The following is a 13,422-nucleotide window of genomic DNA, read 5'->3' on the forward strand; positions in this document are numbered from 1 at the left end:
GGAAAATATTTCATTTGATTAAAAATTTCCCATCAACAACAATGTGTTAATTAGACACATTTTCCTCATTCAAAACATTGTATACAACTACAGTCCTTATGTTTGATATCCGATAACTTATAATAATAACGAATCCACCATGTTTATCAGTTTTACCAATTAGCCAACTTTTAAATTATTACTTTTTGTGTTGGACATGAATGTGCTTTAATTTACCTGTTTGTTTACCTTAAAATATGATTAGTTACGAATCAAACATTTTGTTTTTAAAATATGACTTGATACTTTTAATCAACGAATCAGTTGTAATTAATTCATTAGTTACAACAATAATAATAATTTATTTCAATGAATGTTACTGAGAAGTCAAACAACACATTTTAAATTAATATTTAGTTCATTTCTATACAAATTTATATATTTGTAAAAACTGTAAATTGCCGTATAAATCAACTAGTATAATAGTTGCTGGTTTTATGCAAATTAAGTTAAATAATGGACGAAGACACTGTTTGACTCATTGGCCTATAATTTAACGATACTTACAATCAACAATCTTTGGTTAAACAAAATAGTGTTTGAACCTGTCTTTTTTAAATTATACATGGTAATGGCGTGAAAACACAAAATAAGATAAACGGTATCAGCAATCAGACACATACATTCTCCCGTTTACTGATCAAACCCCCTCAAATGGGCTATCAGACACATACATTCTCCCGTTTACTGATCAAACCCCCTCAAATGGGCTATCAGACACATACATTCTCCCGTTTACTGATCAAAACCCCTCAAATGGGCATATCAGACACATACATTCTCCAGTTTACTGATCAAAACCCCTCAAATGGGCAGTCAGACACATACATTCTCCAGTTTACTGATCAAAACCCCTCAAATGGGCATATCAGACACATACATTCTCCAGTTTACTGATCAAACCCCCTCAAATGGGCAATCAGACAAATACATTCTCCCGTTTACTGATCAAAACCCCCTCAAAAGGGCTATCAGACACATACATTCTCCCGTTTACTGATCAAAACCCCTCATATGGGCAATCAGACACATACATTCTCCCGTTTAATGATCAAAACCCCTCAAAAGGGCAATCGTTGTAAATAACTATATTTTTGGGGTAAAATCACAAAAATTTGCATAAATTTTGAACCAGAATTTTTACAGAATGAGGTTTGTAACGTTTTGTTTAACTAATAATGACTACATTTTAATTAAGATCTTTAGAGCCGTTTTTGTAAAAATATGATTTTTCAATTTTTATAAAAAAATCTCTATTATAAATAAATATTTTAACAACTTTCTGTAAATTGGTTTGTAACGTTTATTTTTAATACTATATTTATGGGCACATTTTATAGTTTGTAGTTTCTTTAAAATCTCTTTACATAAAGTCAGTTCATCAATGAAATTCTCTCGCCACCAGTCAATGCTACATGATAGTACACTACACTTCTCTAGAAGTCTAAATCAGTAACAAATTGACCAATTTAACATTTCTGAAGTAAAAAAGTCACTTAAAAATGCCAAACTCTCCAGCCATAACTAATAACATAACTGTGAGACTTTTTTACAGAAATTAGTTAAATTTTTCTGAGGGTAAGTTTAATTTGCTCATTGTGATTTTAATTTACTTTCTCAATATATATTTTGGCTTGTTTTTAATTCTTCGAGATTGTAAAAAAAAATACTTTTAACTTGTTGCTCAATTAGTAGTTTGGACTCATGTATGAGAGGGAAAATGGTTTTATCTTTGGCATTTCCAGAAAACATTGAGGGCTTAGAACAGATTTCCTTAAAAAATTTGAGTATTCTTTCACAAAAAACAATGGTGTAAACAAACCAGCTGTAGTGAATCTTTATCAAGTAGTAAATCCAATTAACCTCTCACAGACTTTGCTAACTTTTTAATTTGTTTTCTCCTATAATTTTTGAAACTATGACTTGACGTGACTTTAAAAAGTTAAGGTTTATATTAGTTGTACTTCAGTTTAGATAGGTTAAAAAGTTTGCATATTCGACATAAATTTGTAATTTACATAATTTGTTGGTAGCTCAATAATTATGTTCATTTTCTTTATATCACAGCATTAACATGTGATAGAAATGTCTAGTTATTTCCATATTTAAAGATTATATAGTCACTAAACTTTTTTTTTACTTAATGAGTCGATAAAAAAATAAGTTTGAATATGTTGTCACTGCCCATAACATTGTTGCAACAAGAATACACCCCTCATACCACCCTACCAACACCCCAGTACCCCACACAGAATATATGAGGAAAACCCCACAATGCACATCCCTGAGTGTACTCCATGGCTGCCATCGCTCTCTACGTATTCCCCACCATCATCGTGGCTGCTCTTCTCTCAACATGTCCAACATCGGCTGGTATGAAACTGCTCATTAATTTTTGCTTGCAATATTTAACTCATACAGGTATTTCACTATTTTAGTTGACATTACAAATGTAATGGCATGATGTAAACTAGTTGTTCTGCAACTTGAATAAAACGAAGAGAAGATATGTTGATTGTTCACCGCCTTGTCCATGGCAAACTGCTGGTTGATTAAGTGTTTGTTCTTGGTGTAAATTAATTTTATCAATGTCAATGCTACAAGGAAAAATATATCTGTTTTTTCCCCAGTTGGAACCAATGATGTAAAGAACTACCAAAATAAGTTGTTTATATCGTTGGTTGGTACATAAGGTTCCTTCCAAACTCTATGGTTCTTGTGTCACATAATTATCTACACAACATTTGTCTGCAACATCTATTTTTTTTTAATATACAATACTGAACTAATAAATAAATAATTGGATCAGAATTCAAAGGTTTTAATAATATCCAATGTTATATGAAAAACGTACTGTCACTTCTGTTGATGCAATTTAAAAATCCATGGTAGAATCTAAAGGTTAACTAGAAGAAAACTAAACAAACTAAAACAAAACAAATCTAACAGCTAGTGTATGTACAATCATACTTCAGTATCATTAACGTACTCTAAAAGTAGTGTTTGCTCAAACCAGAGGGTTTATTTAATCGAAACCACCAATAAGCTAAAGGCTTTTGTGACAAATTTTAATGAAATTTGTTTAGAAAGAATCATGAAAAATTCGATTATCTATGTATGTAATGAGATGATTTATTTCTTGGTAGGCTGCTAAAATAAATCTTTCTATAAGTAAAAGTAAAACTTCAGCATGAAAATACTCTGTAAAATACTCTCGTATAGCTGAAACAGATAAGTCCGATTGAAGCGTTTATTGTTTACTATCAAGATTTTCAGTTATCCAATAGTCAATGCTATAATACTAAGTCAACTGAATACAGCTGTCCATATTATGTAATCTTAAAAAAGTGTATACAAATAGCAAAATATACTCTTCACCGTATAGTAAAATATTGATTACAAACGTCACCAACACAAAACACTCAACACGTCATGATCTATTTTATAACAATATACTATGTTTAATTGTATTACTTAAAATCAATGCTAAAATTACTCGTGAATACAGTGATAGCCTATCTTTTGGATAAAGATCGTTTTGACAGTTAGTAAATTAAAAACAGCTGATTGAAAATGTTTGTTTATTATAATTTACTTCAAATAAATATATTATTTTAAAATATTTATTTCACTGCTAAATTAAAGTTTGCTAACAATAAATTGTGATAGTACTTAAGAGATTAAGTTTTGGTGGGAGACAGCTAAGTGAAATAATCAGTATTTGATCAGAAATATTTCCCCCCATATCAAGTAATATTCATTGCCTTTGCTCAATAGTTACAACTACTGACGTTTTTCTCTTTGTAGGCTACTGTATTTTGTAATTTGCTAGTATACTGTGGATAGCTTGTTATGAACAGATGTTACAAGCCTTTGTTTACCTTTTTTCCTTGTTATTTTGTTCAACCAAAATAGTTACTAAGAAACCCATAAGGCCAATGTTAAATTTTTAGATGAGTTCTATTTTAGATGAGGTAATAGCTGTCATCAATGCCGTTTTTATGGCTATAAGCCGCTAATTCTAAAATTTACTCAAAATACTTCCGCTGGATTTTGAGATATATTTTACAGACAGACAGACAAACACACATTGCTTGTATAAGATACCTAATACTTATCATACTAATATTATAAATGTGAAATTTTGTGCGTTCGTTTGTTTGTTTGAAGTTCAATCACGCATTAACTACTGGTCGGATTGGGTTGAAATTTGGTATGATGATAGCTCACATTTTAAATGTGAGTAAACTTAAACTTTTTTCTTCCTTTTAGTATGAGGATTCACATCCCAAAGTCCTGAAACTTTTTTTTATGGAAACCCTGTATATAGATGAATTTGAAAATCAGATAATTAGTTAAAGATTGATAGAGTGGTATTTAAATTTTGGACGAATCATGACTTCTGTTTGACTACAAAGTTGATGATTTGCCATTGTGTTCGATGTCGAAGAATGATTATGTAAAAGATTATTATTGATGTTTTCTTAATATTTTCCCAAATGTTTTGTATTCCGTATTATCATACACAAATGAGGAAATATATTTTTTGGGGTTATTTCAAGTGTATATAGAAGTAAATGTATAACTTGTTTCTCTTTTACAGATATGGATGATGGACCTCGTATCATCAGCTCTGGAACAAGTATAGAAGTGTATGAAGGAGGCTTTGTAACCTTACCCTGCGAGATTGAAGGCGACCCCAGTACGTTATACATTCTTTTTAGTATACAACTCTCAGGTGTCATAAAGTAAATGGAAATATTATGTAGAGCTATCCTACGCCAAACTTATAAAACCGAATTAAAATTTTACAGAGACACGTAGATTTAAGAATTGTAAACGATCATTTGGTGCTAAATAATTTACAGTGTGGGTGAACTGTTTTCTGTAAAAAAATTTTGGATTCACTGTATTGGTTGTTATCGTTTATTAAATGACTAAATAAATTGATCATACGAATACTATGGGTCCGTGTGCCTGTAAAAATGCTTTTTATGTACAGGTATTGGTTTATAAATTGTTAGTTATTGATTTACTCATTTATATTGAAGGTTATTTTTAAAGGAAAGCTATTTGGCTGTTCAGACAGTTTTTTTTTTAAATTTTTTTATTAGGAATAGATTTCAGTTAGCTTACCTGGAATAATTAGTGTCAGGGGCTAACAGATGTATCAGACTAGATTCAAAATATTATGTCATATTATGGAATTTCTTCAGTGAATAAGTTGGACCCAAAGTTTCAATAGCCTACAGGACTCAGAACACCACGAGTAAAATACTGCATCCAAAAATAGAAGATTGTAACAAATTCGAAGCTTCGGGCATCTATAAAATCAATTGTAACGATTGTGATAGCTTCTACATTGGACAGACTGTGAACTTCGTTAACACTTCAAAAACCAAATATCTGCGTGGAGGAACAACAGACCGGAAAGATCGAACGTCGCACAACCAAAAATGGCCATTCAATAGGAAAAATGGAGGATAATCTATGTATTTTGAAGAATTGTAAGAAAGGATATGTAATGAATGCTTGGGAAGAATTGTATATTTATAAGGAAAAATGTAAAAATAAGTTGATTAATGAAAAAGTACATTTCGATTCCAGTTGTACTTATAAAAATGTATTGGCCGGTGCTTCCGGTAGCCAATAGGGTATAAGTAGGGACGCCATTCAAGATTCTTGCCATTCGCCTATTAGGTCTAAAGATGATTGGAGTGTCCAATCGAAATCGATCATCACTTAACATCTTTTTTTGTATATTTACCGTCTTGTGAGTAACAGTAAAGCGTAAATATATGTTTTAAGTGTTATAAGACATTTCTTTTATTTACTTTCCGTATTTTTTACATAAACATTTTTATCTTTGAATTTTTTCAACCTATCATTATGAAACTTGGTATGTATGTTAAGATAAATGAGACCCATGTAAAAACTCATCTTGAGACAACTTAATTTTTCAAAATGGCAGCCATTTTAATTCTTTAAACCCAAATTACTCAAAAACGGCTAATTGTATGAAAAAATGTCTTGAGCACTTTTATTTAGCATTTTTTATTCCCAATCAAACGATACCAAGTTCAAAAAGATCAAATTAGAAATAGCTTAAATATTACGATTTTTAGTTGTAAAATTGGGTAGAATATGGCAGAAGCTAATCAGGTTTGCCCAATTTTATAACTAAAAATCATAATATTTAAGTTATTTCTCATTCGATTTTTTTGCACTTGGTATCGTTTGATAGGGAAGTAAAAATTCTAAATAAAAGTGTTCTTGTCTTTAGTTCATAAAATTAGCCGTTTTTGAGTAATTTAAATGTAAGAAATTCATATGGTCCCCATTTATAAATTTTAATTTGAATCAAGATGAAATATTTTACTATTATGGGTCTATTGTACCTTAACATACATACCAAGTTTCATAAAGATCGGTTGAAACAATACAAATATAAAAATGTATATGTAAAACATACAAAATGGTAGATATCTGGTTAAGGAAGCGGTTTTGAAAAAAAAAATTATTCTTGATTTTCTCTTTATATTGCCCAAGAAATCACTACGTAAATTATGGACCCCCCCCCCTATTAACCTCTTAATGGATTGTATCAGGATAACCAAACCATAGCAAGTTCTTGTACCTTAACAAGAAACTAAAAACACATTTTTGGTCGGCATTAAAATTTTTCCCGTGACCCCAAAATGGAGGTATTTTGGGGGCAGCTCAAAATTTTAAAATATAAAGCTCCATCAAGTAACACCTCATTTTGAAGGCCATCAGTTAAAAAGAATATCTGCAGACACCAGAGTTATCCTTCTCAACCCAGTACAAAATTGCGGCAGTTAGTTTTAAGCCATTATATTTAACATTTTTGAGCTCCCCAACATGCTTCATTTTGGGTTCCCAGGGGAAATTGTGATATAAACTAAAAAGATACCTCTAGTTTTCACCGATATTCTTTTAAACTAATGGTCTTTAGAATGAGGTGTAACTTGATGGGGCTTTGCATTTAAAATTTTTGAGTTGCCCCCAAAATAACCGATCTTGGGTTTTCGAATGAAATTGGGATACCAAATAAAATACTGATTGACTGGTTGGACTGGTTTCTGATTGTAGACTGATTACAAGTCTGTAAAACTTAGGAGTGCTCGCGTGTGTGTTTTCTAACGATACAAATGGCAACAAAATGCTACAAGGAAAATTTAAATCAGTGAACAGTAGACATTGTATGGTCCAGCTGAAACTGGATTTGAAGGTGCTATATGAAACTATACAAGGTCCAAATTTACATTTACATTTCAAAATAACCAACTGTTTTCACTTAAAACTGAAGTCATGTGCCTTTTTTGACAGGAGGTTTCGCACGTAAGTGGAGCAAGGATGGCAGGACATTGTTCTATAGAGATGTAAGCAATGTAACCGATACAAGGTTTAAACTGAAAAACGGAAATTTTGAGATCGACGGAAATTTGGAGATCGATAATGTTCAAGAAAGTGACAGTGGAAAATACAAGTGCGCATTAGTCTCTGGTTTGGAAGAAGAAGGGATAACACACAGCCTAAAAGTCACCAAGTTTTGTGATCCCTCAAGTGAGTATCGAGCTGGTAAACTTATTTATAACTCTATATAATTTAGATTATAAAATCACAAACATTGGCGTGACAAACTTAGACCAAAGAAATCCGCTCCTTTTGTGGCCTAGTTACTGCTGTGAGTATGAATAAAATGTGAATACACAGCTTGGTCCGTGTATGGCTATGGTTTTAAAATAAAAATAATCAGAAAATTTTCATAATAATTCACTGGCAGGGTTGCTGTGTGGTTATAGTGTTTGCATTATAATTTACAATCAAAATGTTGCCAAGTGGATTTTGAGAATAGTCTAGATAGATAATTAATGTTCACTCATATCAAAATTAAGGTAAATTAACCTCTTATTTATATGTTAGGTGACTCGAGATTTTTGAAAGTAAAATCATTACATGTGCAGTAGAATATAAACACACAGAACATAAATGTCTATGATGTGTTCGCTGAGTAGAATGGAAAAGGCCATTTACAGTTTATTTTCCATAAACTATCGATAAACCTTAAATCAAAATAATTTTTGTTTAGGTAGCTGTGGTGAAGCCGGCAACGCTTGCTGTGGAGGTAAGGAATATTATCCTGTAAGCTACTGAACTTCGTGCTTTTTGTGTGTTAAAGATAAAAATGAAATATGATAAAAATATGCAACACATAAATCAACAAATAATTCTTGAGGCATTAATTGAGCGGAATGAGAAAAAATCGCATACTAAACTCCTGCTTTTGTTTTACAAATACTCCTCCTGAACGGCTGAGGAGGCGATCCGCATGAAGATTTTTAATTTATGCGAACCAGATGTTCCCTTGACTTAATATACTGCAATTAGAGATCTCATTTACGAGAAACAGACGTACCATTGACTTTGGAAAAGTATTGGATTAATATGCTAGCTCCGCTCAATATCAGACAACTGCATTGTACACCTAGTTAAATTATACATGGTATTATATACTTTATGTATCTGTACGATGTGTGAAACTTTCCAGGACATAGTAAGAGAGTGAAGCATGCTGGGAGGGGCCACAGCCAGAGAAAAGCTGTTTCCATCCTGCCGTTTCGTGTATGGATGTATCCAGTAGCTATGGTGTAACAGGTGTTCTGAAGGAAGTCTTCCCCACACTTGTACTGGTGGTATGAGAATGGTTGTAGATGTATGCTTTAAATCACGCATTAAAACTGATTAAACATGGGAATTCCAAATTTGTGTTATACCCTACTTGAGATATACACTGCCAACAATAGTTTAATCAATCTTAATAGACACTAAAATATGAAATACACTGTAAAATATTCGTCTTTGGGTGAAGGCCCTATCAGCCTTCACACTTACACACTTTACAATATGAAATAGCTGGAGTATTTCAAACGTTTACATATGTTGTTACATTTGTTGTTGTTTTTTTATTATTATAGCCTATTGTAAGTATGAGAAGCTAACCCGTGAGGAGATTTCGTATTTTAATATTGCACGATTCCAAGGTAAAACAAGTAATGCTATTGTCTTTTATTTGTATAGATTATGTTTGTTTGAGACAGTTGTTCGGTGAAAAAAAAACTATGAATTTACAATAAAATAAATGATTGCTTTTAGATGTGCACTGTGAAGAATGATTAACCTAACTCAATCAGGCTACAGTAATAGAAAAGTTTCAATCGGGTCCAGCTGTCAATCATTAATAAATGGTCCTGATTACAGAAACAGCTGATCTTATATGCTTAAACAGCTGATTTTACATAAATAATCACACTCCTATATTTGCTCGTTTAGCGTTCTTATTCAGCTTAAAATACGATGTGAACGAACATGAAATAATTATAGCAAAATTGGGTAACAGTGAGACCTAAAACAGCTTACATGCATTTAAGAACTTACATTATACCATAATAAATTTTCTACCTGTCAAATTCTTACCTATCTTATCTTATTTACTGCACCGAACACATCAATGTGCTGATTGATTCTGAGGATGTCGGACTGTCTCCAATGACGTCTACCATGTGGTTTTTCCATCAACAATGCATTCCCATCATCATAGATTACCAGCTGTCCAAGTAAGAACAGCTGATACCGGTGATATATTTTCTGCTATAGAAGTCGTGTTTGTGAATTCACAAGTGTGTTTATGTGGTTATGTAATATATTCCGGTAATGTAGGTATTTATCTTTGACTATTGATTTAGCTATACTAGCAGGTTAGAGTTCGGAATTTCAGAATTGAAATGAACGTATAGTTGAGTTGAATTGAGTCATCGACAAAGTGTGATGATGTTAATTATTACTTATTTTCGCCTAAAACTAATTGAGGCAGACCCCTCACAAACGATGTATAGTGGCCAAACCAATCGAGATAGATCGTTCGTAACACCTTAACACCCCCTATTTTTACCTCGTAGAATTTGGGGATTTTTTTAAATCTCCTCAACGCACCAAAAGGGCAGTTTTTTAGGGGCGAGGGTAGTTTTTGTGAAAATATTCGAATGCAAAGGTTGGTTAAGTGATACCCCATGTTAAAGGTATTTGTTCACTGAGTGTTTTGATGAAACAAATTTAAATTTATTTCTATGCTTATTTACAGGGTGTTTAAAAAGTCTAAAATTCATGGTCTTACAGTTAGTTTTATTTCAACCTCATGCTTTAATGTAAGGGTACACATTTCTTATCCCAGATTAATGAAAATATGCCATTTTCTTAAATACTTCAAATGTACCACTACATTAAAGTTTACTAATTGAAACAAACACAGGTCATTTTGGGAATTGCGAGGGCCTACAAGGGAATAAACTTAAATATCAAAATAGGTTCTGTAGTAAATCATTAAAATGGCCTTTAAAACCAAATATTTTCTACATTTAAAATTTGATTCTATCTGAAAAGGTTTTAAATAAAGCCTGAAAAACGTATTTTTAAAAGAATTTTCTTGGTTTTTTATGTTGGCAGCTATTTTTACCTTGTATGTGATTTTTTTTTACCCACGTGGGCCTTTAGAAAGGATAAATAATTATTGTAAACCATCTCTGTCAGGTAACATCAAGTACTTATACTGTAGTATCAAAAACTGAGTAGAAAGTATCAGTTGAACTATATAGCACTCTGTGTTAGTGGTTTATTTAACTATATGTTTTATTTGAAAAAAAAATCACTGAAAACAGCCAGTTCATGTGGATGGGAGTGCTTAATTCCGTATCTAAAATCAGTGATATAACTTATTTCTTCAAACTCGAATATAAGTAGTTACTGTTTGTGAATTGTATAAGACCCGACAGCAAAATTATTCACACAAGTACTCACAAAGTAACATGGAGCCAAGGCTGAAAAACCTTTGAGGTAGGAGCGCGATTAGATTCTAAAGCACAAATGGCTGATGAAAAACCAAATGTTTAAGAACGATCATGGCAAAATTATGTCAAAAACATTTTACGGTAGTCAAACATATAAAATTTTAAATTAATTTGAAACTGAAATCCCGAATTAGGGGAAATGACAAATAAGGTGAAATGAAAATATTGAAAACCCACAATGGAAATTCTGGAAGCTCGTTTGAACTGCCACCGGTTTTCACAAAGCCTAGACTGATTGTATAGGTAGAAATGATTACCACAAATTGATACCCGGCTCTCAAGGCTGAAGATAAGCAATAGGAAATAAACAAGTGGTGGAGGTAATCAGTTATCTGTTGCGTTAATCAAAGTCAGAAAAGTCTGTCTTTGAAGAACACCAATCTCAGATTAACCGTAGGACTAGTGCTTTTACTTACCACTGAATGATGCATTCAAATACGGTAATAATAAGACTATTGATTTTATTGGATGCACCATATTAACAATAACTTTCCACAATTACATTTGATGCTAAAATAACAATATTTTCACGTAGATACTTTCAGGATAAAAACAATGAGTTAGTAGAATTACGTAACGGATATAGGTCATCTAAGTATTAAAATTATAAGGTAAGACATGGAGACTTGGAAAATAAAGCACGAGGAAAAGTATATTGTCTGTGAATATAAAATAAGCAAACTTTAGTATTTAGACAGTTTTTTCTACTTAATACTGTTTACATTACACAGAATGCTTTAACTAATATACAAGTTAGCTTACCTTTACTACACCCCCTTGTAACCTGTTATACTGTTGTTCCTGTAAAAACACGTTATTCACTTGATGCTTAGCAAAGTCACTCACGAATTGAACTTGCATTAAATCATTAAGAAGGGTCATTTGGTCATTAAAAATCATAAATAATGATCCATATATGACAATTGTATTTAGATAACTATTAAAAATGTAACATTTTGACATTTACTTCCTATTTTGATTAATTTATGGAAAAATTTCGTATAATCAAACAGACATTTACTTTATTAAAACCTTTAATAATGTTTACCTACGATCGTTTTTTTTAACTAGCATTTTCAATTCGGTTCTTAGAATTGAAATATATACTTTACAGTAATGTTTGCTTACTTTACAGTATTTTTTGTTACTTCACAGAACATGTTTAGACCAATGAGTTTCAAGAATTGAGAGAAAGGAAGTAAAATTGTAATACTGCGAACGTCAACGTATCAACTATCAACTGTTAAGACCAATTTAATTGAATAAACAATGAGTCGTTGGGACAAGTCGTTGCATCACAAACAGTGGCAATGAGAAGTTATAAACGAAAACATAAACTCTCTTTAGATAGTGATTGTTAGCAACTAAAAAACGGCCGTAGGTTAAAATAGTGTACGCAACTCACGTAATAATTAGCCTTTATGACACTCGTAGAAGTTTTAAAGGAACTCGCGAAGGCTCGTACTTTAAATTTTCTACTCTTATCATAAAGACTATCCTTATGCTATCGTTGCGTAAACTATTATTATATGATTTAACTGAAAAATAAAAATTGCTTGCATATGTTAATTAATTCAAGTGAAACAATCAAGAATAATAGAACAGAAATATAAATAAAAAATATACTACCTTTGCAAATTCTTCGAGAATGACACCAAGAAAATGTGCAAAAGTAGAAAAGCCTAGTCACCAGCTGATCTTGATATATTGCTGACTCACGATGAGACGGTGGTAATCACAATTACGTACTGAAGACAGGTTATAATCCTGTAAATTTACGATTACGACGTGATTATCTTGAATAAAAACTTACATGACATCAAACAGATGACGAGGAATTTAAAACTCTAGAATACAGTTGTATCTAGTTTTGCCATTTATTACATTTTGTTCGTTGAAAAATATTTCTTTGGGATCAAGTACCAAAATATGGTTTGGGCTTCGTTTTCAACCCAAGTCTCAGACGTTGGTGATATAGTACAAGGAAAGGTCAGTTATGGACGAGAAGGTTTACATTATTATACAGGCAGATGTCTATAAAGGGGGGGTGTAGATGTAGATGTAACTCTATCATATCGTTAACAGTAAAAGAAAATAGAGTAAATTAAAAACTCTTGCGGGAATTTCCAGATTCAGTTTGAGAAATTTACCTTAGGCATTTTCCCTATGTTTACACCGATATTTATTTGATTTGATATTTCCCTTTAGAATGAAAGTGTAAGAAAACTCCTAACGTCAATTGAAGAGATATTCCTAGAATTTAGAATTTTTTATTATAAAATGCAAATGTTACGGTTGAGAAATACACAAAACCATCGATAACATAAATATGGTTATTTAGTTTTGTAGCATGAGTGGTTAGGAATAAAAAGCATACCAATTTAAACAACGATAACAGATTTATGATTTATGACAGCTAAAAACCATGTTGCTGTAAATATTTTGAAGACATACTGAT

The 13,422-nt window shown here is 31.7% G+C and overlaps 1 protein-coding gene across 1 annotated transcript; it reads left to right on the plus strand.

Moving 5' to 3' along the window:
- Positions 1-2,336: 2,336 nt before the first annotated feature.
- On the plus strand, positions 2,337-8,811 carry LOC128991404 (uncharacterized). The gene is made up of 5 exons (XM_054414247.1): positions 2,337-2,412; positions 4,643-4,741; positions 7,390-7,626; positions 8,153-8,188; positions 8,612-8,811. The coding sequence occupies exons 1-5, from the start codon at positions 2,337-2,339 to the stop codon at positions 8,713-8,715; spliced, it is 552 nt and encodes a 183-aa protein (XP_054270222.1). The 3' UTR covers positions 8,716-8,811.
- The last annotated feature ends 4,611 nt before the right edge of the window (positions 8,812-13,422 follow it).

Source organism: Macrosteles quadrilineatus, unplaced genomic scaffold (assembly GCF_028750875.1).
Source record: "Macrosteles quadrilineatus isolate MER2022 unplaced genomic scaffold, UCM_ALF_1.0 Scaffold_4__1_contigs__length_99947679, whole genome shotgun sequence".
In the NCBI taxonomy this organism is placed as follows: domain Eukaryota; kingdom Metazoa; phylum Arthropoda; class Insecta; order Hemiptera; family Cicadellidae; genus Macrosteles; species Macrosteles quadrilineatus.

Bases quoted from the DNA above. Each gene is read 5' to 3' on its own strand.
- LOC128991404 (XM_054414247.1), top strand. From the start codon at position 2,337: ATGGCTGCCATCGCTCTCTACGTATTCCCCACCATCATCGTGGCTGCT. The intron at 2,413-4,642 runs GTATGAAACTGC...TCTCTTTTACAG, and splicing joins AACATGTCCAACATCGGCTG to ATATGGATGATGGACCTCGT. The intron at 7,627-8,152 runs GTGAGTATCGAG...ATTTTTGTTTAG, and splicing joins CAAGTTTTGTGATCCCTCAA to GTAGCTGTGGTGAAGCCGGC.